The following is a 27,630-nucleotide window of genomic DNA, read 5'->3' on the forward strand; positions in this document are numbered from 1 at the left end:
CCAGAGCACAGTACACATGCTGTCACTGCAACTGTGGCAAAAAAGTGATTTGTTTTTGTTAATAATAATGAATAATGATGATGGCATTGCAAATCAAAAGAGCTGTTGAGTAACATTAGCCTGCATGACGTCCCTCCAGTTCAGCAGTCAGAGTGAGGTTTCAGCATATGCTTAATGACCTCTAATATTATCGCCTGAAAGCACACTTTGCTGACTGGCTCATTCTAATTTATCTATAATTAGCTTCAATATTGCTTGAGCACACCGAGCAAGTCCTCTGGGCACTAATGGAATATTATGACAAGCTAAAAGCACAAGGCACTGGACATACAGTTCACAACTCAAGCTCACACACACACACACACACACACACACACACACATCGTCATACCTATGGACTTTTGCTTTTTCATAGTGCCCTTCTCCGGTATCCCCAGGAAGGCCCCTGGCACAGTGGGTGGCACCACTGCTACTCCCTGGCGGTCTTGATACATGGACTGCAAACCAGAGTGTTGTTAATGACGTACCCACAAACACACACTCTTCATTAGCTCTCTGCTGGCTGTGGAGACCAACACTGACAGCAGATCAGTTTCTGATGTTTATTATCACATAGAGGCTATGAGCCGCTGCCTGGCACACCACACAGCAACACTCTGATCTATACTACATTTATGTACTTTTCAATGTCAGGCCAGTTTTGTTGACATACATTCATATCAGCTGGGCTAACCAAACAGCGACTGGATGGGCGTGGCTTGATTGTGGCGATCTTCATGTCGACAGGCGAGCTCTTCTGGGCGTGTGTCATCTCTTCCACTTTGTCTGCAAGAGAAAACAAGCTGCGATGAGCAACAGAAACGGCGAGGGCGGGACTTAAGCCTCAGCCAGCTTCTTATGGGCCAAACACAAGCTAATCATTCACGGTGACCCTTCCCTGCACTGCAGATGAGAAACAAACAAACAAACAAACAAACAAAAAAGGAAAACATTGAAAGAACTTTTCTGGAGGAGGGCGGGAGCAGCACAGGAGGGCTTTGATGAAATGCGTCAGGTGTGTCAAGCCTTGCAAGCCGTGCAAGCTCTTTCCAAACAGCCGACTCAGCTGCATCATCCAACTCTCGGGGTCGTTCCCTCGTCAAATGTAAAATGAGCGATGAATGCGAAGTCTGTCAAGTTTGCCGTTTCCTTTCTCAGCCTCGTTTTTCTTTTCGAGCCTGCAAAGCGGGAAAGGTGTCAACGGCAGATTTGGCAGAACCGAACGTCCCTCTGGTGTGTGATGATGCCATCAGATTGAGTCCACCTGCAGGGTTTTGCTCAGAGAAGCTACATGCTAGCCCTGATCTAGCCTCCTGAACGGCGCCACCTCCCTGCCAGGCTCTGCCTACCATGTAGAAAGCCTTCATGCATTAGGGGGAGTGATTACTTAGAGTGACTTGGAAAACAATCCTCTTCTTCTGCGCATCTACACACAGAGGAGAGGAGTGGGAGAGGGGGGAGGTGGGGGAGGGGAGGAAAGGGGAGGAGAGGAGCATCAATGACCTTAACTACAGTTAGACACAAAGCACAAAACAGAAAGAAAGTGCACGTTTCCTCTCTCTCCATCCGTCTCCTGGCTGGACTGCAGCTACAGCCTATCATAACATGCAACACGGTTGCCCTGGAAACCTATCTGTAAGTGAAGCATTTCCTGGAATAAACCTCCCCCTCCTCACACTCTCTCACACACACACACACACACACACACACACAAGCCTGCAACACAAAAGGATGCAGACGTGAGACATGATAACAAAACAAAACGAACAAACATTGACTTAACAGCAAAAGTGTTTTTTTTGTGTACATATGCACACACACACACACACACACACACGCAAAATATTCTGTAAGTCATCACTGAAGCTCTGTTGCTATTCGGGTTTGATCCTGTTGCATTAAAGGCTGAGGTGAACCTTTGATCAAAAGTGACTGATGGGACGACGCTGCATCCACACGGAGTAAACTCTAAACCATGTCAACACGAAGGGACAGAAGAGCTTAAAGGGACAGTTCAGCTCAAAATCAAAAATACCTCCAGTGCTGTTTATCCACTCGGATTGCCAGTGAAGCGTCTCCAAAACTCTGCAGCTCACAGCAAGCGGGTGGGATGGTTAAACAGCAGTGCAGGGAAGAGGAAACACATGTAGTTTTGATTTTGTGGTGAACTGTCCCTTTAAACACCTTTCTATTCTATATCACGACAACATCAAACCATGCACCAACAACATTTAAGACACGATGAAGTTCAAGACAGTTGCTGTCAGAAACACAAAATATAAATCATGCAAACACCATCGGGTTGCACTGAAAGTCAAATGTCCGACACAAACTGAATTCTCATAGGAATTTAAAAATAAACTGTCACCATACACAACAGTGTCGGCGGGGGCGGGGGCGGGGGCGGGGAGGGCGTGACACAAGTCGGTTACTGGAAATGCTGGAGTTAAACATGCCTACAGTAACTTACCACCTTTCTTTTTCCTTAGAGTTGCTTAAAGGGGCGACAGAAAAAGATTTCTGAGTCTTTAAAGCACAAAAACACACTCAGTCCTTCTCCCAAGATGAACGAGAACGTACTTAAAGTGTAGCATGTGTTGTGTGCATCCCACAGTTCTCGTTCAAATGAAAACACAAACACGCTGAAGTCTTAACGGCCCCACCGAGCAGCACCGTGGCTGCTAGAAATGCACAAAGAACGAAATGCAAACGTGTCAGATAAGCAGCTCTATGAAGACATGCTGACCGCTGGAGTTTCTCTGTCAGCAGGTTTCTGCAATATGAGTGGATTCCCTCTCCTGTCATTTACTCATTCATTCACCTTTCGCAGGGCTCAAAGCTGCAGTTACAGATGATTGATCCGTAAGAGCGTGCAGTAACTCACAAGCTGCTGTTCAAAACGACGCGGCCGCCGATCGGCCTGCGGCTGGCGACGTCGCGCATTAATCCGCTTTTTATTCTTTATCAACTGTTACGTTGACATAATAACAAAACAGAGCAGGAAACGTCCAGATGTTACCACAGTCCAGGCTAACATCCTGTCCCGAAAACCCAAACGCCGTCAATTTGAAGCAAAACAAACCAAAATGACGACAAAAAGAACATCCCGACAGCCGAGTCATTCCGACTGCCTGACTCATGCTGCAGTTTTGAGGCTGATGGCGAAATTATGTAGTAAAAAATTATTATATAGATATGAATAAGAAAACAATTATCTTTTCCTGGATTATAATCAGCAAAACTAGAAAAAAACTTTTCCATTCAGCACGATACACGTCGATACTGATATATAGCAACATACACCACACAGACAAAAGTATTAGGACACCTGACCTTTACAGGGACCCCAGGGATGATTAAAAGGCGTTTTTGTCTATATTGTGTATCTCTGATAACAGCTGATAATATCCCCTGGGCTCCAGGTCAACATACAGTAAGCTGCAGTAATTATCTTGATATAAAGTCGTTTCTTTATTGGTGATGGGGGACTCCGCCATCCCCACGCTGGATTCAGATGGCCTTCCTACGTGAGGCGACACATATACGTATTTTATCTCACTGACAGCAGATTACCGCTCGCTCTCATCGCATCACGTCAGAGATTAACTTCCTGCTGAGACACTCAGCTGTGGTGGCTTTACTTTAGCTGTAATTATTACTGGCTGACTTTGCCGAGCGAGTCTGTCTGGCTGCACGGCAAACACAGAGTTTAACTCTGCTTTGAATCTCTGGTGAAGCAGCTACTGGCTGTAGTATTAAACTGCATGGTTACCACGGTAACCACGGAGGTCGCCAAATCGCCCAGGACTGAAATCTCAAGGATTACAACTTTAACACAATAATGAAAAAAAAAAATCAACACTAATTGATGAAGTCAGAAATTCAAGAGCAGATTTGTGACTTGACGCAGTAACAGTCGTGTATTTAACGAGAGCGATGAGCGCGTAGGCCGTCATCTGTCAGGACGCGCCTGGCCAACCGCCTCGACGTGAAACCCTGGTACAGAATTCCCTCCTCTCTCCTCATCTCACACCCTCCCTCCCTCCCTTCCTTCCCTCCTCCTCTCTCAGGCCTGTTCAGGACCGATTCGGCTTCCTGACTCTCCTCCTGCTCGGCCTGTCGGACAGCATGAAGATGGCAGAGCACATAACACAGGGTCCTCTGGAGTGGGACCGACCACACACATGTGCACACACACACAGATTTAACAGAGCTGATGCTGTCAAATTAACGTCATGTTTTTGACTCATTTGCGCCTTGCAGCCACAGTGAAGATTCCTTCATGCATAATGACGAGGGAGGGAAAGCAAAAGAAAAATCTTTTGTTAAAGAGTGAAACTGAAGCAAAAATGATCAAATGATGGAAACTGAAATCAGCCGGAACAAACAGCCTCATTCAGCCGGCGCCAGCCGATGGATGTCGCAGCTGAGGATGGCGAAAGGTTATGCAGCTTTAACTGCTTACCTTTGTCCACTAGTGAGAGATTAACCAATCAGAGAGAGGAGGAACAACAAAGAGAGAGAGAGAGAGGCGCTGTTAGACACACACTTCCCCGTGACATCGCGTGTGAGAGTCGAACCGGGATGTTCTTACCGAGTTCCTCCAGCTCGGAGGTCATGGACTTGGAGCGCATGGACAGGGCCGTGGTGGGGGCTCGCTTTGGAGGTGGAGGAGCTGAGGCACACGCACACAAAACACACACGTGTCAGTTTGTTTCCTCCTCACGTCAAATCACTTCACATGTTCTCACACACTGTGTTCATCAGCTGGAATTATTAACTGCACTTGTGTCTTCTTCTGTTAAAACCTGAACGGGGACACACTGACGGCCACTGATGGGGTCAGTGATGCAGAGAGGAAACACGTGACGTGAAGCTTTGAACTGAGGCGATAACACAGTCTGCTTCTGACTGACCACAGCCTCAGTTCCTAAGCATTAAACACACGATTCCTTGTTTCAGTGCACTCAGGGGCTTTGAGGCAGAAACTGCTGCACAACACACTTCTGTAAACTTGATGATTCTGATGTTCCTGTGTTTCCTCTTTATCCCACACCTGTCACAACAGGTACGCACTGTACCTTCACTTGTCAGTGTTGATGGTCAGTGGCAGCTCACTGGTCTGCTCTGATAACGGAACAGCGAACAAACCGCTGATTTATGGTCGGCGTTCAACACTGCTGATGGGTGGCGTCTTGGCACCTGCAGAAGTTGTGGTAATGGACATTGTGTCACACAACGCGACAATAAGGTCGCCATGGAGTCTGTCTGTCTGTCTGTCTGTCTGAGAGGACAGACAGAAAGCAGAGGACTGACACATTTACTGAACCCAAATATTCATCATGTCAGCCCCACAGGAAGAAGTGGGGACGAACCTGCAGTGAATAAGCTGATAAGTTCCAAACTCGTATACAACAGGACGTCCGTGTGCTTAAACAGCTGATGAGCGGCCGACCATGAATCAGCATTTATTCCCTCCCAAAGCCTCGTGGCCACAGCTGACGTCCAGCAGCGAGGCCTGATGAACTTCTGGACGTGGAGGCACAGTCAGATCAGCAGGCTGCCTCACAGCAGCAGCTAGCAGATCCGTCCAGCAGCAGGTCGGCCGCCGTCCTGACCCCGCTTCAGGACAGGAAGTCAGGCTCTGTTTGTTCCTGGGTGTAGCACTGTGAAAAGCACAATCTGCAGGTTGTTGTACCTTTTTTGCGTGCTGTGTCCTCGGGGTCCAGATTCCGGCTCACCGTCACCACCTTGATCAGGAGCCGGTTGCCTCCCTGGCGGATCATGTTGACCACCTGTCTGTGGCCCACCTTCACCACGTTCTCCTGGTTTACCTGCCACAAACACACAACAGCAGAGTCAGCATGTTGGAGCTCCTATACGAACATCACAAAGTCCCTGAGTTGGGAGGGGGACCGGAGGAGTAACCCGATCACACAGTCCCCGCACACCTGTCGTCCACCCACACAGGTGAGACAGGAAATAGGGAGAGACACATTCACCTCCTGTCCCCGACTGATGACTTTGGTACAACATGCAGCAAAGGCTCAGGATCTGAACTGCGGACGAGTTTATGTGAGACACAATGTAACCATTCAGCTACAGAGACTCTCCATGTCTCTGAGCTGTCCATCAATCCCTCATAATGGACACCGCCGAGGACGTCATCCTGCTCCTACCACAGTCACTTATCAGGAATTAACAGACACCGGGCAGCCAATCAGGATCCAGTATTCACACAGACGGTTGTATACAGTAAATTATGCTATTTGCTCATCCTGTTTGTGGATTAGTTGATTAATTGATTAGTCAATCAAGAGAAAATTAATTTTGGCAGTTTTGACAAGAAACGATTGGCTCGACAACACTGCGGTCCCAGCTTTGACGCTTTTAATAAACTGAACGTTGGACAGGAAGTTGGGACAAAGTCGATTGGCGATGCAGACAACAGCTCTCAGCACTGAGCAGACTTTAAGGAAAAGACTGAAAGATTCAGCGTCAGTTTGCTCGGGCTGCTGCCCTCGCGGTCGGACTTCAGATGTAATCACAACAAGTTGGTTTGTGGCTAAAAAAATCCACTGCTGAAAGTTCAGCTGTTCTAATTAAAGGCGACGTGTGTGTGTGTGTGTGTTTCTCTGCAGAGCTCACACACACCAGCGGCCTGCTCATGTATTAACGACTGAATGTAGCTGAGACCCAACACAAGCCCACACTCATATCTTCACACAAACACACACACACACGCACACACGCACGCCCACATGGATGGTTTTTAATCTCATTACTGCTCGTCTAATTTAATGTGGGCCCTGCTGCAGCTCATCTCCTCTCCGCTCTGCTCCACCCCTCCTCCACCTCTCCTTCCACACAAATGGTGGAGGGAGGTCAGATGAAGGGATGAAAGAGAGGACGGCCCGGAGCGACACGGGCGGATGATGGACGGCTCGAGTGGGGGGGGGGGGCGTAGAGGACGATGGGAGCGATGGTGGCGAAGGCTGGACTTTATTTCCTCTCGGGTGGTTTTAATGTAGCAAACGCGAGCCGGGCGCCACGAGGGCGGACATTTTGGTAATTAGAGCGAAAAGCTCCAACACAGACGAACACACGAGCTCTCATATAGGAGCTGCCTTATGTAATCCACTCCGTCGTTCCACCCGGTTATGTAACTACGCTTGAAGGGTGGATACACACACACACACATACACACACGCTCATGTGACCACACACACACTCATGAATATTTTCTTCTGCCAACATCTTTGTAAAATAAGCCTGTTTGGCTTTTATTTTGGAGGGGCCTTAGAAGGATGAAGACAGGACGACAAAAAACTGAGAGCTCATTCATGTTCAGGGGTTGAGTTCATGTTTCTCTGCACTGCAGTCGCCAAGTTAAACTCAATTAAAAGTTAAACTGGTGAATTTCTTCATACTGATTACATTTTTACTTGCTTCCTTTAATTTTTACTGATTAAACTTTTACTCTCATTTATCCACCGTCTTTTCGGCTTTAACGGGGCTGAAAAACTGAACTTTGCTTGTCACTGCGATCAACAACGCTCTGACCTCAGGCACAGGTAGAGCGACTGCTTCCTGTCTCACCTGGAAGGAGAAAGGGTTTGAAAGCAGTCTTTAAACCCTGACAGCTGAGTCACAGCTGAGTCAGCACCACCTGCTGACGGAGACCATGTGACACTAAAGGGACCCTGAGGTCTTCCTCTCTGCTTTTCTTTCTAAAAGTACATTTTCAAAGTGTGAGCATGTTGAAGCTGCCTCAGTGTAACAACACTGCTGTCCAGCTGACCTGAATTCAGTGATTTTTACTGGAACTACAAAACATGACACACAGATGTTGTTAACGTGAACGTGACGGGCGGCCATCTTTGAGCAGGCACAAGTTCGAGTTCACACCACCAACAGTGTGATAATTTAACAGCACAACAATGCAAGCACAGTCAAAGTGTATGAACTTTAAACTCGAAGACGAAACTCAAAGAACTTAATAACTGCAGGTAAACACAACAGGAAACGTCGAGATCAGCAACAATACTCAACCATGAATAATTTGGAACTGAAACAGAAATACAATCTCTGGACAAAAGTATCCAGACAGCCCTCTTCATGGGTCTGTTCCTCAGGGTTTGGGCTCGGCCCCTGACCTCCAGTGAAGGGAAATCTTAATGCTTCAGCACACCAAGACATTTTGGACAATGCTATGCTTCCAACTTTGTGGCAACAGTTTGTTGAAGGCCCTTTTCTATTCCAGCATGACTGTGCCCCAGTGCACAAAGCAAAGCTCCATAAAGACATGGTTGGATGAGTTTGGTGTGGAAGAACTTGACTGGCCCACACAGAGCCCTGACCTCAACCCCATCCAACACCTTTGGGATGAACTGGAACGGAGATGGTGAGCCAGGCCTTTTGGTCCAACATCAGTGTGTGACCTCACAAATGCTCTAAAGGCCCTGTTGGTATGATGGTGGTGTCCCAATACTTTTGTCTATGTACTGCGACTCATCCTCATGGAACTCGACTGTACATGTGGACTGAGTGGTGAGACGAGGCTGTCAAGCAGAGAATCAATGCGTCAGCTATCAGTTACATGCAGGCGATTAGTGATATTGATTAGTTTCCACAGTCATCGACACTGACACACGTATGGGTTAGGTGTGTGTGTGTGTGTGTGTGTGTGTGTGTGTGTGTGTGTGTGTGTGTGTGTGTGTGTGAGAAGTGCTTGTCTGGGAAAAGAAGACGAAGCCCCCGAAGGCCATAAACTGCCAAAACATCTTGAACCAGTAAATACCAGAGAGAAAAACGGCGCCGAGGCAGCAGCTTTATGGCTGAACATGAACAGTTTAATCAATAGCACACAAACTTACACAGTGAGGCAAACGCAAAACACAAACAGGAAATCAGGCCTCCAACACAACACGCACGTGAAAGCCAGCATTCTGTCACGTCGAGCACGAGGGCCGATTCGAAGCCATTATCATTATCACGACCCCTCTAATGGCTCCGGCACATTAAGCATCATCCGGTCCATTTAGCCGAACACAAGCAGCCCTCAATCCGCCCAATCGCTCAGCCTCATCATGCAAACGTTCCTCGTTCGCTGACAGTCGCTAATCTGACTAATCAATTATAATCTGACCTACACAGGCGCGTGCTGAAATGACGTCAAATCTGTGATTCAAATGGGAACCTGCTGTACTGCTCAGACTGATTCAGGGGGTCTTCTCATGCAGGCGGGCAACACTGGATGACAGCAACTTCACTGTTTTCACGGGCCATTAAACGCATCACTCACTTTAATTTAAATCTTTATGAATCTTTAATTTTGTCTTAAAAACATCAACCCCGCGGTAGCTTCAAGGTGAAGATCTGAAAGAAAACTCTTAAGTTCTTCATCAACTTCATCAGCTTTCATTGAAAAGGTGAGACAACAAGGTGGGGAGACACAGAGGGGCAGAAAAATCTAAAACCACACCCCCCAGAAGCTGCTGCAGATCTGCTTAGTCCAACAAGTCTATCTGTGCAGGGTCACAGGGGGGAGCCTGTCCCAGCTGACCACAGGTGAGAGCCAGACTACACTCTGGACTGGTCGCCAATCAATCACAGGGTCACAGACAAAAGTATTGGGACACCTGACCTTTACACCAACAGGGACTTTAATGACGTCTCATTGTAAACACACACACAGCTTTGCAGCTCTAACAGCTTCCACTCTTCTGTGAAGGCTTTCCACAACATGTTGGAGTGTTTCTGTGGGAATTTGTGCCCATTCATGCAGTAGAGCATTTGTGAGGTCACACACTGATGTTGGACCAAAAGGCCTGGCTCACAATCTCCGTTCCAGTTCATCCCAAAGGTGTTGGATGGGGTTGAGGTCAGGGCTCTGTGTGGGCCAGTCAAGTTCTTCCACACCAAACTCATCCAACCATGTCTTTATGGAGCTTTGCTTTGTGCACTGGGGCACAGTCATGCTGGAATAGAAAAGGGCCTTCAACAAACTGTTGCCACAAAGTTGGAAGCATAGCATTGTCCAAAATGTCTTGGTGTGCTGAAGCATTAAGATTTCCCTTCACTGGAGGTCAGGGGCCGAGCCCAAACCCTGAGGAACAGCCCCATGAAGATGATTAATTTTCTGTTTAATTTTATTAAATCTAATCTCATTTTGCTGAGAAAAGAAGCAGTTAGGTGATAAATAGCAAGTGCTGGACCCAGTATGAACCACCAGTACTCAGCCGGAGGTCGCGGCGAGGCCCGCTGTGTCTGTTAATGAATGTGACTGCAGAAACACTGAATTTCATGCTGTACTTAATGTGGATCGGTCGCGCTGACACCCAGTCTGCCTCACAGGTCAGTATCACCTCGATCCAGCGGTTCAGATCAGCACGTCGCCATTCATCTAAGTGCGGTGTTGCTGTCCAAGAATCCTTCCGTTTTCCATCGTTTTAACCACGTGACGTCTCTGAGCTGTCAACCAGCGGTTTGCCTCACAAAACAGACGAGATGAGTAAAAGACATTTAGCAACAACAGCAACTGAAAAGGACAACACATGAATGATGAATTTCTTCCTTTGAGCAGTAAAAAAAAACAAGTGTTGAAATGAGACAGTCAGCAACCCCCCTCACACACACACACACACACACACACACACACACACACACACACACACACATGTGCTTGTACCTGCACACAGCAGCAGCAGCACTCATCATCAGCGTCTGAAACATGGAGCTGATCTGCTGGTGGGAGTCTCTGAATTCTGTGTGTGTTTTCCCCTCGTAGGAAGCCACAGCACATCAAAGCAGGCTCATTAAATACAGAAATATACAGACACAAAGTGTGTGTGTGTGAGAGAGAGAGGGAGAGACACACACACGAAAACATAAAGGAGAAAAAAGTAAAGGATTGAAATAGGATGAGGAGGGAGGAGGGGAAGACAGAGAAAAGAGTTTTATTCTGATGACTCAGAGTCCTACTTAGAAGAGTCTTGACTCTGGTGAATCATGTGGCTGAATATCAAACTGACTATGAGAGCACATGTTAGAGCACACACACACACACAGACACACACACACACAGACACACACACACACACACACACACACACAGACACACACACACACACACACACACACACAGTCAGGCTCACTCATTCTCAAGTCCTTCTCTTGAAACACTCGGACAGCACGTACACAATGTAAGACTTGCAGCCCAGAGACGCGGACAGACGGACTGAAGGAATCGTCTGCCGTCGAATCTGTTGGTCACGAGACTCCACTGCCAGCCAATGGCTGAACAGAAACAGAAAAGGTCACTACCGGGCGGCTCAAAGCGTTAGCTGCCGCTCTGCCCTGCTGGCACACATCCAGTGTGGACGGGCGTCACATCCTGAGCCGACACTGCAGGGTCACACACGGCAGCTCTTAAGTATTTGGGTTTGATTTGATTGAAGTTAAAGGGCCAGTTCACCCAAATCACAAGGACATATTTACTTACTCTCTCGCAGCCCAGTTATCAGAATAAATATTGCTATCGTACGTTGCTACAGACCACAGGTATGCTTAATTTGTGTGTATCATGTCAGTGTTTCTGCAACACGCATCAGTCAAATATGCTGAAACTTTCAGCAGCTTTCAATGATGAGGCTTCATAGGTCTGGTAAGGTTCAGGTACAAGGTCAGGTTTAGGTGCTGGTGTGAGGTAGTCCAGGAAAGTGGTGCACTTTGAAGTCCTTCTTGACCTGAAGACGGCTGCAAAGTGTCCCAGTGTCTCCTAAAAATGCTGAAATGCTGTGTTGGCCAGTGGGCAGGAAAGTCAGCAGAGAGGAGCGTGTGTGTGATCTGAACATGATACGACCCACACACAGTAGAAATGTTGGTGTGACACACATCCATGGTTCACAGATGTGTACAAATCCAACACTTTATTTTGGTACTGAGTAAGCACTTTGTTCAGTTTTCCAAAGTTCTGACGAGCATCTCTTGAGATTAGAGAGACAGAACGACTGTCAGAGATGATTATTGCTTTTTTTTGTCCTTTACTGTACTTTTTTGGCCAATAAAAGGAACACATTTTAAAAAAACTGTAAAACTGTTAATAAAAGTGGATTTGTATTTTGTATTGATAATATCATTAAAACCAGCTCTGAAATGTTAATTTCATGATTACCAAGCAGCTTCCCAAGACAAATTTCTTCCATCTTACAAAACTCAACCCTGAGTTTTACTTTGAAGATGGACAACAAACCTAACTTCCTGTTGTCCCCCCAGGCCTCAGCTGCCTCGTCCCTTCTCTCCGTCCTCTCGTCTCCCACGAGCTCCACCGCAGACTCTCAGTGAGTCTCTCGTAAAAGCTGCATCATCATCACTGTGTACACAGAAAGCTACAACATGTTCCCGGTTGCTAAGCGACAGTTGCTGTGTGATACGGCTGGAGGTGGGAGCGGTGCTGGGAATGTGTGTGTGCGTGGGGGTGGGGGGATCGTACCATTTACATTAAACGGGGACTCAGTCTGATACTGAGCTCGAATTGAGTTTCTTTTTTAAATGTGGGTCGTTTTTTTGTCAATGAACCACTTTGCCAAAATTTCACCCCATTTCCTTCTGCTCCCAGTGCAGCCATCTTAAAAGGTTTTGGTCTCATGCCATATTTTGATGGTGGGCTGCGATGTGGTTGTTTTAAAAATAAAAAGCAGCGCACAGAGAGCAGCATGGCTGAGCCCACGGTGCTCAGGCAGGCTGCTGTACCTATAAATAAATTATTCATAGGAAACGAAGCTTCCACTCTGTGTTATTTAAAGGCTGAACATCATGTGATGTTGGTGCGTGTATCTGCGTGTGTGTGTGTGTGTGTGCGTTGACTTGTGTGGTTTGTGTGCACTCAGCTGCGTGTGTGAGAGATAACCGACTGTCACTGAGAGGTGCTGATCAGAGGGTTGGGCCAACGTGGAAATCTCAAAGCGGTCAACACCAGATTGGACCTGTGACAGCGAACGCCACACGTGACTCAGCCAAGTGGAACCGAACGAGGGCTCCTCAATGAGAGTGTAGCAGCACCAAAAGCAGGACAACAACCATTCAGCTTCACTTCTTGTGAAGTTTGACATCACAATAGTGAAGAAAACGTTCCATCTCTAAGCAGTCAATCTGTTATTTTACCGTGCAAGTGTGTGTGTGTGTGTGAGTGTGAGTCACAAACACACACTGTGATTAGTCTATGCAGAGATTTACAGCATATCAACCAGAGGAGCTTAATCACATTGTCATATTGATTATTAAAAATGCAATACAAGAAGGATTCAGTGCCGGTGACTCAGGTCCAGGTCCAACAATCTGAACCTGGACACACCCTCCCCTGCAGTGGCTGCTAAAAACAAAAGCATGGAGGTGCAACATGGCAGACTCCTCGTGTGGGTATGAAAGGTTCAGTCCTAATTTCAGGTGACTGCACACTGATGAAAACAAATCTGAACGTTATCGTCCATTTCTGTCCCCCTCCACATTTTGGGAGCTCCGCCACAACTTCTCATAATAACAAACGCTAATTCAGTCAGTTTGCATAAAATCAAAGCAGTTTAAACCCACAGACTGGAGAGCGAGCAGACCTGACCTGCGAGCAGACCTGCTGATGAGTGTTAAAGGAAAGGAAACAGACTTTTGTCACTGTTCCACAGGTAAATCCAAAAGCTGAGGTCGCACCGTAACTCCTTCCACCAGTCAACATTAGACAAACATGAACTCATCACATCACATCACATGTCAGTCTGACAAAACCCAACAAGGACAAATTCATTCATTAAAACACATCTACTCGTCAGACATTTCAGAGCAGGCTGCCAGACCATCACAGCTGATAGGGCGAACGTGTGGGCAAACAGTCGCATGTTCACACATCCAGCAGAGCCACATTAGCATTCGTTTGGAGTCGAGTCTCTGACCACCTGATGAACCGAAGTACAATATTTACTCTCCTCTCAGCTCTGTTTGTTGTCTCCGCCGACTCCTGAGAAAAACATCTGCTCCTTTAGCTGCTAAATGTTCCACTTTCCTCACCGGCCGGTAACTAACTGCCTACCTGAGCAGGTAGCGAACAGCAGATCTATCAGAGCTGCCCTGAGGAAAACAGAGGAGGAACAAAGCAGTCGCATGAAACACGTTTACCTCGATCAGTTCACAGCCCTCACGAGTACAATCAGTGTGACTGCAGCATCTTTGTTTTGTTCATAGAAAAATGAAACCCAAAGTCATAACACAAACATAAGCGTCACAGAAACTGGTCGAACGGCTTCGGCCGCTCATATTATCAGTTTATCCGCTGATTATCTTTAGGACTAATTGATTAATTGTTTAGTCTATAAAATGTAAAAAAAAGGTTGAAAAATGCTCCTCAGTTTCCCAGAGCCCAAAGTGACATCTTTTGTCCAAGCAAGAGTTCAAAAGCCAAAGACTTTTAATTTACTCTCATAAATGGCCATAAAAAGCAGTAAGTTCTCCATTTCAAGAAGCTGAAACAGTTCAGTTGGCAATTCATTTTCTTTGTCTCAAACACCATTTTCGGGGTTTGGAAGGTTCAGAGAGAATTACCCAAAGCTCAGACGGAGGTTTGGGGGCTGACTGCGTCCATCGTACTTCTGACTGTAATGCAGCCTCCTCCAGAAGCTAAACATTCCAATCTGTCTTCTCTGTCCTGTCAACTTTTTAACTACGGTTTTATTTTGTGCTGCCATAATGTCCCATGATATGTGCTGCAGTGACATTACTGCATACATGGAACATTTAAAATTGCTAAAAGCAAGTCAAGCAATTCAAGTAAATCGCTAACGAAAACACCCATAAATCAATACGTATGTGCTGTGGGGGGAAACACCACTGCAGGTGATCCTTCACAATGACACACCTGCTCACGAAAAGAACATCGAACACAGACGTACCAATGCAATCGTGGTGTAAACACACAGACAACCAATAAACCCCACACACACACACACACACACACACACACACACAGGCCATCTGTCTGAGCTGCACTGGGCCGAAGGGAAGCTCTGAACACTTTCTTCTCTATTATCTTCCCTCTATGTGAGCTTAAGCCGACTTCATCACTCCCTCAGCATTATACTGTATTTACAGAGACGCCACCTCTTGTGGGTTTTCACCAAAACTCTGAAAACAGGAAATGTAATAGCTGCAGGCCCACTTCCTTCTATACAACACGAGGTCTCATGTTGACTGGAAGACTTGGAGCAGCTCATCTGTAGCTGCTTCATGTTGTTGACTGAGACGCCAGCGGTTGTCACTGTGAACCGTGACAAGCCGTTCTGGAACAATTCTCATCAGTGAGGTCAAACAGATCACTGACTCCCAATCCTCTGATCAAATCAAGCCTCCTATGCAACATCCCACTGATTCAAACTACGATCTTATAAAAGCTCATTATGTGCTGTTATGGCTCTGGTCATAGTTAGAGCAGAGGAGAATCTGCTGCTGACTGGATCTAAAGGCACAATGTGAGACCCAGCTGATTTCAAAAACAGCTTATTGTTCCCGTTAGCCTTGAAGCTTGTAAAACATGGTCAAAGGTAGCTCTGGCAGTACGGTGAGCAGCCTACCAGACTAGCTGCTCCCTGTACTGTCTGCTGTGGTTACATTTGGCTGCAGCTGAAGCTACGGTTAGCAGTTAGCAGTTAGCAGTTAGCCGAGGAGCTAGTGGAGCCAGTTGTATTTTGTTTCTGTCTGGTTTAAATGAGTTAATGAGGCAGGTCATCTCGTCTTGGGGCAGTAAAAGAAAGGAATTCGAGTTCAGAAGGTGCACGGTTGGATTACAGTGTAAGAACATTTCCTGAGCTGAAACACTGCTGAAGACTATAATTTCTTCCTGTTTTAAATCACACGCTTACAGTCTCATCAGGATGAAATATCAGAGCTGGACCTCAACATAAACACAGGAGCTCTTTTTCATTCCACAAATCAAAGCTTGCACACAGCGGCTGCAGCCCGGGATGTGGATCTGTTTTCTTGGTTGAGACGCAGTCGCTGAGCTGCCTGCTGCACGGCGAGGAGGGAGGACAAACGCTGAGGACGGCCTGTGCTACTTCACTGCACAACCGACAGCCGAGCGCTGCGTTGCATCCCTCAGAGAGATGCAGAGAGGCAGAGAGCTGACAGAAGGACAAGAACACACACACACACACACACGCACACACACACACACACACACACACACACACACACACACACACACACACACACACACACACACCTGGGGGCACAGGCAGGCAGATGCATTTGCATGTTACACTGGTCACACATCCTTCTCTTGACCAAAGTTGTGTGTTATATAAGAGAGTAAGTGCTTTACTCCATCCCCCCACATTCAAAACACACACACACGTGAACAGAAGGCGCACACACACAACATGCTAACTTCTTATGGATGGTGGATGTACAGTCAGGAAGGCTATAACTCAGTGACCCCATGACTGCGTCTCATCCTGCTCTTTGGTTTGTTAGCAGTCAGGACTTCCTCCTGCTGTTGGTCGATGCTTTGCAGCTCAGCGCGGCTCACAGCGGAGGAGGAAATGGGAAGGACGGGGGACATTTTTAACTTTGGGAGAGCAGTTAGAGCACATCAGAGTCAGATGGCCGATATTCCACTCTGGATCCGGTCTCTCTTTGCTCTATTTTGTTAGCAAACTGCAGCCGTGCAAAACATGTCAGTAGCTTCGCGGATTCTTCATTTCGGGCGCAGGTTTAAATGTCAAACGTCGCCGGTGGCAGATTATATCAGCTGTAAATAAAGCATTTACTCGAGGTGATGGTGGATCTCTGGGACAATTCATGTTGTTGTCTGACCAGGAAGTCCAGTGGAGGTGGTGTGGAGGTGAAGGTTCGACCACACCACGTCCACCCGCCTCCTTCTGCAGGGAAACCTAAACTGCTTGTCACATCTTTATTTTCTTGTTCTCACAAGGTTTTTAACTTGTTTTCTTGCTTCTTAAAAAACAAAACGGCTTTCGTCAGCTGCTCTTGGAGGATTGTTTTCAACCGCTGTACGAACTCCTCATCACATACAATCAAAGAAGCTGCCAGACAGTGAGGAACGCAGTGGAACAAATGGGAAACAAACGTCAAAGTTATTTAGAAGGAGCATCTGTCAGAAGTGTTCACTTTCTTTACATCAGTTCAGGCTGCGTGCAGAGTGAGTTCTGGTATTTAGAGTTGGCTACAGATAAGCAGGTTTTGGCAGTTTTGCTTGTCGAGGTTGTAAATGAAACGAGAACACAGCCTGTGGGACAGACAAGTGGGTTCCTCTTAAGAATAAAAACGCACCTCAAGACTAATTTGTAAGAAATCAGCAGTAACGTCCTGAACCCTGAAAGCAGCACGAAAGCTTTGCACAGCAAGGCGCTGGCTAACAGGAGGGCAGAGATAACGAGCCACCGTGTCCTGTGATGAACTCGATGAGACGACCCCGGAGGACACCAGGCAATTATGATGAGCGACCACCTACTGCGGCCACAGGGAACGACTCCGCTCCAGCACACATCGTCCAGCCAGGAGGACGAAGAGACGAGCCGCGCCGCATCGTCGCAATCACCTCCCCCCCTTTGTGGCTTCCTGACTTTTGGCCTTTCGAGCGCAGGCGATCACGAAGTCCTTTTCCTCCTCGGTCGCACGCTGCAGCGGGACGCCCCCCTCGCCGACTCGTCTCGCTCGCTCAAAGCCAACGAGCTGCACTGAAATGAAGCACAGGCTGCTGGAGTGCGGCCGTTATTGATGGGGACGAAGACGAGCACCCACTTAAACACATTTAGGCAAATGATCTGAGTGCTGGTGTTCGAGAGCGCAAAACGCAAGCCAAGCTGTAAGAGCCGATGAAAGATTGATGCTCAGGAGTTAAATCATGCATGCAAACGGATACGTTGTGCTAATGTACAGCAGGAGGGAAACAGCACAGCTGGGCACAGCTGGACGGGAAAGGAGATGTTTAAAACACACACACTCACTCACACACACACTCACTCACTCACACTCACTCACTCACTCACATACACACACACACACACTCTCACTCACTCACTCACACACACACTCTCTCACTCACTCACTCACACACACACACTCTCACTCACACACACACACACACACACACTCTCACACTCTCACTCACACACACACACACACACACACACACACACACACACACACACACACTCTCACACACTCACACTCTCACTCACACACTCACACACACACACACACACTCACACACACACTCTCACTCACACACTCACACACACTCTCACTCACACACACACTCACACACACACTCTCACTCACACACTCACACACACACACACACTCTCACTCACACACACACACACACACACACACTCTCACTCACTCACCACACACCATTGCACCAGTGTAATAAATAAAAAGGGACTTTCCACTCAAAACATGATTCCACTTGTTTTGTTGGCAACGCGTGAGCTGCAGAGGTTTGGAGACCTCGGCTCTGGAGATGTTTGCCTCCCAGACGACACGTCACTCATTGTGCTCAAACAGACAGAAAATACATGTGAAAAACTCTGAGCAGCAACGTCTCCGTCCTGAAGTCGTGGTGAAGTCGCCCCGATAATCGAGATAATCCGCAGAGCTTGGTGTGAGTGGTTTCACGTGGGAGGAGGAAGAAAGACGAGGAGCTCACAGTGATGATGATGTTCGTGGAGAAATCCATCATCCAAACATGTGACGGACAAAGTCTGCTTCACGTGTGAGCAAGATGAAGATCACCTCATCGTCTTCCTCACCGGAAATCTGTTCAGCTGAACCCTGCAGGTCATCTGTAAAGGGATTATATACCAGAGCCAAGTGGCTGCCATGGCAACCCCATCACCACCACATCATAACCACCACAGGACAGAAGAAACCGCACCAGCCGACACGCTTTGAGTTCAGCATCGTGAGCCACGTACACACTTTATTTAGAACAGCTGTTTGGATCATTCAGGAAGCACAAACAGATTTTAATGCTCTGTGTGTTCGGTCAAGCTGACTCGTTTGGCAAATCATGAAAGACACGGTGGACGAGAAGGCCGAAGATCTGTAGGACTCACGGCTGAACTCTGAAGACCATATGAAACCACCTTATGGATCAACATAAAGAGGCCCAATAAAAACTGAATCCTGTCACTGTCCCGGAGGCAGCCTCTGTTACACACTGACCCGCGTCACGTCACTGAAACCCGAGACCTCTCAAACAGTCAGAACCGAGCACAGTTTAATCTGCAACATCAACATGTTGTCCAGAAAAATACTGCATACATTTCAGGAGCCAGTGGGAACCTTTAATCACATTCCTCAGTCACGTCAGACGAACGCACAGACAGGATAATAACAGTCTGACTACTGCTTCCTGTGTCTGATGGACTGTTTGCTTCTCATCATTTATGTTCAGTAAGCACTGGCCGTAGTAGAAAAGACTGAGGAAGTGGAAAGAATCCACGTGGAGCTTCAAGTCGCCATCACCTCAACGAGACACACGAACACCTCAAACGCTTCGCCACAGCGACCCTCCTCTGAGGCGACTGTACGGCTCGCTGACATTCTGCTCACGCTCGTTACAGAATACTGACTTCAGCAGCTGGAGGCCGTGCAGCTGTGAATGTGTCACACATCTTCATACCCTGCGACGCATGTTGCAAACACGTTCGCTCCGCGACGCATCTGCAGTTCGGACTTGAGACGGAGGCGGACCGATGAGACGATTAAAGGGGTCGACGGGAAATTGAGACAAAACAAATGAGAGATAAGCAGCGAGCGCCGCAGACACAGATACGCTTCGCTCTGCTCATTTGATGCTCCATTTAGCACGAACAGAAAATAGACTCATCCTCAGTGCCGCGCTGCTCTCTCACCCAGCCGTCATATTAACAACTGCAGGAAAAGCTCAACACACGTGAGCAAAAGCAGCCCGGATGTCATGTGATATTCAGCACGCGACACTCGGCCCAAAGCTTCCCACCAGCACTAAACATGATCTCAAGTCATTTGGATAAAACCAAGCGTTGATCTCAAGAGATCAAATAATGCAACGCAGTGGGATTTTCATTTTTACAGGCTTCATAACAATCTCTACAAACACAGAAAATCTACCTTTAAGTGCAGGAGATTCAGTTTGTTTCCAAATGATCTCACATTCCCTCGTCTGTGACCTCACACTACAGCCAAGCAGCCTCCTCCTCTTCTGCTCGCATTGTTCAACAAAAGCACATGTGGAGAAGACCAAGAACCAAGACGAGAACGACCTCCATCCCCTCCGTCCACCACGTCACCACACCGGCAGACAATCTGTGACCTGATCTGTGGAGAGTAAAGTGAAGCTGCTCGCTGCTCACACCTGCGGCTCACCTGTAACACACTCTGAACACAGAGCAGCCTCAGCAGCGCCACACACACGCCTCCAGACTCACGTCTCATCGCGTGGCGACGCCTTCTCGTCTGAAGTGGCAGCAGACCACCTTGACGATTTCACAATAAAGGGCGGTTACAACAGTTTAAAATGAAACAAAGTCTTCTTCAAACGAGCATTAAGACAAAATCTCATCATCGTATAAATGAGCAAAAAACCTTCAGGAATACAACACACACACTTTGCTAAGTCTGAATTCAATTCAAACAGCTTGTAGAAGAATTAGCGAATTTCACGCCACCATCCTGAACAACTTGGTGCAGCATCAGAATAAGCTCAGATTACTGACATGTAGGCAAGCAGCAGCGCAGAAGTCGAGTCCAACAACAGCGACTGAGACCAGGAACCAAAGCCATCACTGGTGCCAAAGCCAAACCCTCAGGATTCGTCTTCTCTGACCACACTGAAGCGCTGAGGCGAAGCAGCTCTTACCTCGATGAGGAAGTCGCCCGTCCGGAGCCCCGCCTGCCATGCCACTCCTCCCTCGTCCACCGACTCCAGGTACTGCAGGGCGGGGAAGGCGGGCGTGGGAGTAAACTCCTCGATGGGCGTGTCCGCTGCACAGCGAGGGAGGACAGAAAGGATTTTAGAGAAAGCAAAAAGAACCTGAAAGAGTCCACAGCACTCACAGAACCCGAGGTGCCGTGACACCTTCAAAACATCAGCTTCTTCTCTCCGTGCCACATACTCACACATGAGTGGGATGTGGTTTAGCTTAGCACCAAGGGGTTCAGCAGGAAAAACATAAACAACAGTGTTCTCACTGGAGCCATGTGACAATTCAGCAGCGTTAGCTAACGTATTGGATGTAAGTCCTGACCAACAGCTCAGGAGGACGGCAGGTGGGACCAGCTGAACTGAAGGTGACTCTGATGTGGAAACATGAAGGCTTTGCAGCTGCAGCTAGTTTGACCATGCAGCAGGCATCCACAGATGGGCTGTAAGCACAGAGAGAGCTTCTCCAGTCTCCTGAACACACACTCATCTGCTCACACACACTTTCAGTAATTTGGGGTTCAGTATCGTGACCGTGTGGGCTGCAGCGGCTGGGAATCGAACCACCAACCTTCTGGTTGGTGGATGACCAGATATCAGTCTCATCTGATGGTGGGTTTGTTCCTTTAACAAGAAAGCACATCAGACGGCGGCGGCAACTCGCTCTGCTCAGCATCCGTTTGTGTTTGTTTGGGGCCCCTGATGAAGGATCAGGCAGCTCGTTTATCGGCTGCCATCAGTCCTCAGCACGTCACTTTGGGGGAAAAACACTGAAATATCCTGAATGAAGCTCTCACTCTCATGTTTTTTCTTTTCTTTTCAGTCAAACAAACCAAACTTCTCAGCTTCGTCACATCTCAGGTTAATTCAGTTCAATACAAAGCAGGCTAAATAAACCGCCGTCTAAAATTAGAAAAGTGCCGATTAATCTGATGAAAGGAAGCAGGACTGGACAGAACACCTCAGTACCCGACAGTTCGATACTCAGAGCTCCGTTATTTGGATGAAGGACAACAGCGCTGCTGATCTTCAGAGCGCTTCAAACATGCAAACATCATGTTTTGGTGAAACACGCAGGGAGAAACACAGATTGTGTTTGTAAAGTGGTTGCTGTAGTATTTCTGCATGGCTCCAGCCCGCCCTCCCTCCTCTTGCTCTCGGGGAGGTTAAAAACACTGCAGCTGGGAGAAACCAGTGGTGACAAGTGACACTTCCTATAACTCATCCTCGGACTGGAAGACACGGCCGACGAGCGCGTACGAGGCTTTCGCCGGGCCATTTGTGCGGCTGTGATGACTGTGTTTCTGTAGGTGTCTGCCTGAGTGTGTGACGGGGAAGGAGAGGGGGATGGATGGAGAGCAAAAACACAGCACAAACACAGACAGCAACAGAGGATGTGAGCTTATGTGACAGCTCGAGCATCAGTGTGTGTGTGTGTGTGTGTGTGTGTGTGTTCACCCCCGTGCAGGATAAGCTCGGCTGGGTCAGTTCCCCCGGGGTGATAGCAGAGTGTGTCAGAATGACTAGAACATTCCTCTTGTTTTTCAAGCCAAATCCCTCTTTCCTCTCCCTCCATGTCAGTCCTTCTCTCCGTCTCCGCCTCCCCCTCTTTTCCATCCTTCTCGAATCTTAAAAAAAACGGGCGCATGAATACACTAAATTTACCTCTCGACAGTAACCATGGTGTAGGCCAATCAAACAGCACGGCACAGTTGTGGAATGCAACGTGGATTATGACATGGCGAGAATCGTCATAGAAACCGACGCAGCAGCTCAAACCGGCTATTTTTAGAGCCAATCTCACGGCCTGCTGAAATATCAACCTGCCTGGATGGGCCACTCATATCACCACACGTCCTGATGTGGGGGGACGACGGCAGGGCGTCTCCACGCCTGTCCTCCGCTGACCACCTTACACATGTTTATGGCAGGCCTGTGAGCTGGGAACAACCTCGAATATAAAAAGTGTGTGCAGGTTTGGGTGGGCAGCACATGCAGTCAGAGTGCATCTCCTGCAGTGTGTGTGTGTGTGTGTGTGTGTGTGTGTGTGTGTGTGCTGTCTTCACTGGAGCTCACAATAAAGTTGCTTGCAAATGAGTATTTTTAACAACGCAACTTATCTGCATGTTTTTGCATGGAGACTGGAGGAGGGGGGTGCAGCATCACTTCATGCACTGACACACAAAACGAGCCAACCTGCACCGCACGCACACACACACACACACACACACACACACTGGGGGAGTGAGCCTGTTAGCCTTGATGGTGCCAGTGTGATGTTGACGTTGTGTGAATGGCAGCACAAAGAGACAAACAGTAAAAGGAAGAGAAAGCGAGGGGACGTTCCTACCTTTTGCCCCCCGCAGGACGAAGCCAAAGCCCTCGTTCTCCTTCTTCTGGAGCACCACGGTCTTCTCGTCCACCACGCAGTCACTGTGGAGGAGATGGCGAGCAGAGCGCCCGTTAGCACAGCCCATCATCCGCAGCATGGCCACGGACGCCCTGCCCGAGTGGAGGTTCATGCTGCTGGAGGAGAGTTAGTCCGGCCAGGGCAGGGCAGGGCAACCCCGACCCCACCCCACCACCACCACCTCCCCCTCCTCCCCCTCCTCCGCCTCTCGCCGGCCTCTCTCTCTATCAAACGGTATGACAGCGGCCCCGACAGCCCGGCGACAGCATCTCCAGGAGAGAGAGACGACCCAAGAAAAAACAAAAGAAAAAGAAAAAAAGGGGGAGACCAAAGAGACGCGCCTCCCTCCCCTCCCTGCTGCTCCGCTGCCGCCGCGTGTCAGCCGCCTCCCCTGCGCGGAGACGCGGGGTCGGCAGCGCGGTTACCGCCGCCGCTGCTGCTGCGGAGGCTCCGGCCGGCGGTGTGGGAGTGCTGAGCCGTCGAGGAGATGCGACATCAGGCTGGTGATGGTAGCGGCTAATGGCTCATGATGCGGCGGGGAGGGAGGCTGAAGCTCGCCGGGTTGGCGGGTGGAGGAACAGAGAGAGAGAGCGTGAGGGAGGGCGGGAGCGGCGGAGTCTCGCTCTGGATGATGTCGAGGTGTGCGCGCTGCTCCGCAATGTGCAGCCACAGCTCCAGGAGCGCCTGGCTGGTGGGGAGGGAGGGTGTGTGTGTGTGTGTGTGTGTGTGTGTGTGTGTGGGCCAAAACAAACTCTTATTGCATTGTGTTGTAAAGTTCCTTTAAATGACCGACTTCCTGTCACTTTGGCCCTTTTGCTCAGATTATGAAAAATAATTTGAATTTGTGTGAGTTTGTGCGGACCTGTTGGACTGTTGGAAGAGCAACTGATTATTGGTTACAACAACAGCTTGACTTTATCCTGCTGGCTGTTTGCAGGTCGTGTTAACCGTGTTAATATGTTAATATACGTCGTGTTAATGATAATTAATGAATAATTTTCACTACGAATAAAGAATCCAGAGTTTGACACAAACCAAGCCTCAACAATCCACAACACAAAGTAAAAAGAAGAAAACAAACCTGTTGGGGTAACTCAGGTGATTTGGACTGAAAAGTATAATTACATTAGAAATAAATAAAACCTATTTTATTTGGGTCAAATCTTGGGCCCACAGGCCGCACTTTGGGCAGCTTTTTGATTTCCTGTTTGTCTTGTCTATTTAATTCAATTCAATTTGTTTACAAAGCGCCACATCACAACAACAGTTGTCTCATGACACTTTCAGTCAGAGCAGGTCCACACAATTTGGTACAGAGAGACCCAACAAGATTTGCTTCGGGGCCCAAAGGAGAAAGATTCTGGTAATCAAAGACCAGCTGAGACACAGTGAGCATCCACCCTCCTCCCACCGTGAGAACATATCTTTAGATAATCAATAACCGATCAGTAATTTTTATTTTGAACGTGCTGGCAGCTGATCGTCCGTGTTTCTGTCCTCACTGAACCACAGCACCAGCAGCTCAGTCATCCCGCAGCTTCAAATGCATACATTAAAAACACATATGACATTATGTCTCCTCCTGCTGACTAACAGTGACAGCAGCTGCTCAGGATAACCTCCACCGGCGCTGCTGAACATGTGAAGCCTCCATATGGTGGTGCAGCTTCTCCGCTACGCGAGGATCCCTTCACCATGAGAAGCACCTCTTCAGGTCTGACTGAGCAGTCAGCTGCCTGACCCGACATCCTCCCCTCAGCTCGTGATTCTGTCCGTTAAAAAGGACCACTTCACCCCCCCAACTGGTCTCGCTCTGTCTCCGTGTGGAGACACAGATCACAGAGCTGAGCGGGACGGCAGCTGGGGACAGGGACAACCTAAAGGCCAAGTGCACTCGTCCAGCCTGAGGCGTTCACTGTGACGGCGCATCACTCAGCTCGCATCACTCAGCTCGCATCAGCTGAACAGACGGGGGAAAGGGGGAGAGAGAGAGAGGGAGGGAGGGAGGGAGGGAGGGAGGGAGAGAGAGAGGGAGAGAGAGAGGAGACGGGGGAAAGGGGGAGAGAGAGAGAGGAAGAGAGAGAGGAGAGAGAGAGAGAGGGAGGGAGGGAGGGAGAGAGAGAGAGGAAGAGAGAGAGGGAGGGAGAGAGGAGAGAAGGGGGAGAGAGAGAGAGGGAGGGAGGGAGAGAAAGGGGGAGAGAGAGAAAGGGGGAGAGAGAGAGGGAGAGAGAGAGGAGACGGGGGAGGGAGAGAGAGAGAGGAAGAGAGAGAGGAAGAGAGAGAGGAGAGAGAGAGAGAGGGAGGGAGGGAGGGAGAGAGGGGGGAGAGAGAGGGAGGGAGAGAGAGAGGGAGGGAGAGAGGGAGAGAGAGAGGAGACGGGGGAGGGAGAGAGAGGAGAGCGAGGGGGAGAGAGAGAGGAGAGGGAAAGGAGGGAGAGAGAGAAAGAGGGGTGAGAGAGACGGGGAGAGAGTGAGAGAGAGGGGAGAACGAGAGGGGGAGAGAAAGAGGGAGAGAGAGAGGGGAGAGAGAGACATAGAGAGAGGGAGAAAGAGAGAGAATAGAGCAGGAGAGATGTGCGACTGCCATCCTAGCAACAGTTCCCTTAGCAACGCTAGATGTCTAGAGAGGAGGGAGGCCTGCACCGGTTATCTCCCAGCATTCCCTCACACACACACACACACACACACACACACACACACACACACAGCCTCTGGCTCATCGCGGGTGGTCACAGGTAATCACACCTTGATCATCTGACACGACGGCAGCTTCGGCAGGTCAGCCGGCAGGAAACCGACGTGCAGTTTATCGAAGGTGTCATCTTGATCAACAAGTGACGAGAGGAGGGCGGAGCCTGCAGGATGTGGGACACGCCGCCCAACGGGATGAAGTGAAAGCTCACCCCAGGGAGCGCGCTGCCTCAAACCGGGCGCCGCCGTGGGAGGCCGCGGCGTATTTATAGTTCAGAGGAGAGGATCGACAAGCAGACCTGTGGCTGTCTGTTTGTCAGACGTTCAGTCACTCCTGCTGTCCACTCCAAACTTTTATTTGGAGGTTCAGCTAAAGGGTAGTTAGGCAGCCATCAAGCTCTTATGTTGTCTGACTGACGGCTGGTAAAAACCGACGAAGGATAATCTGTCAGTCACTGTGAACACACACACCATCATCAGATCACGCAGCGCTGAGGACTATTTTTACAGCAGCACATTTCTTCTCCTGTATGTGAACAGTTGTCACCGGACTCTGTGGAAGGACTCTGTTCCACATATTTCTACTGTAAATGTACACTACACGGACAAAAGTATTGGCATGAGACACGTGAGACATTTTGGACAATGCTATGCTGCCAACTTTGTGGCAACAGTTTGTTGAAGGCCCTTTTCTATTCCAGCATGACTGTGCCCCAGTGCACAAAGCAAAGCTCCATAAAGACATGGTTGGATGAGTTTGGTGTGGAAGAACTTGACTGGCCCACACAGAGCCCTGACCTCAACCCCATCCAACACCTTTGGGATGAACTGGAACGGAGATTGTGAGCCAGGCCTTTTGGTCCAACATCAGTGTGTGACCTCACAAATGCTCTACTGCATGAATGGGCACAAATTCCCACAGAAACACTCCAACATGTTGTGGAAAGCCTTCACAGAAGAGTGGAAGCTGTTAGAGCTGCAAAGCTGTCTGTGTGTTTACAATGAGACGTCATTAAAGTCCCTGTTGGTGTGATGGGCAGCTGTCCCAATACTTTTGTCTCTATAGTGTACCTCAGTTCTTCTGTTCACCTACTGGGGCTGTCAGCAGTATTGTGGTGCTACTCAATGCTCAGTTCCCCTGTCCTTTTAATTTGTGAATGAGATGGAGCTGCTGTTTGGCACCTTCCTCCTGCCTGTGAACACACAGACCAGGGAGTTCCTGCCTCATGCAGAATGTAAGAGCACCCTGAGACAGTTAAAAAACAATTATGAATCTTTAAAGAGCAAAACGAGGACTTGATGTTAGGGCCTTGGAAAAGACCGAATGAAATCCACCCATTAATGTTTTAGTATCTGATGTGAAGAACAAAGGTCGACCATTTTGATCTGTTAGGGAGCACAGATCAGTCTACATCCAGGTTCAGTTTCATCTCCACAGGAGATCTGCCCCTGGACCTGCAGTCCCATGGGTCTGCAGTCTGCTCCACGGGTTTGCATTCGGCCAACCAGCCTTCATC

The 27,630-nt window shown here is 48.6% G+C and overlaps 1 protein-coding gene across 6 annotated transcripts in view; it reads right to left on the reverse strand.

The window, feature by feature from the left end:
• Positions 1–27,630, reverse strand: part of LOC124063669 (SH3 and multiple ankyrin repeat domains protein 2-like) — a 139,977-nt gene that overhangs the window by 16,238 nt on the left and 96,109 nt on the right. For 4 of the 6 annotated variants that reach the window (XM_046397545.1, XM_046397559.1, XM_046397586.1 and 1 more), the window contains 8 exons: positions 23,364–23,446; positions 20,951–21,075; positions 5,738–5,873; positions 4,634–4,714; positions 4,505–4,513; positions 2,510–2,533; positions 713–825; positions 392–497 (listed from right to left, as the gene is read on the reverse strand). In XM_046397545.1, coding sequence (XP_046253501.1) covers positions 392–497; positions 713–825; positions 2,510–2,533; positions 4,505–4,513; positions 4,634–4,714; positions 5,738–5,873; positions 20,951–21,075; positions 23,364–23,446 — 677 coding nt within the window. The remainder of the gene's footprint in view (positions 1–391; positions 498–712; positions 826–2,509; positions 2,534–4,504; positions 4,514–4,633; positions 4,715–5,737; positions 5,874–20,950; positions 21,076–23,363; positions 23,447–27,630) is intronic. The other 2 variants (XM_046397552.1, XM_046397568.1) reach the window with 2 other exon arrangements.

Source organism: Scatophagus argus, chromosome 1, assembly GCF_020382885.2.
Source record: "Scatophagus argus isolate fScaArg1 chromosome 1, fScaArg1.pri, whole genome shotgun sequence".
Lineage (NCBI taxonomy): Eukaryota > Metazoa > Chordata > Actinopteri > Scatophagidae > Scatophagus > Scatophagus argus.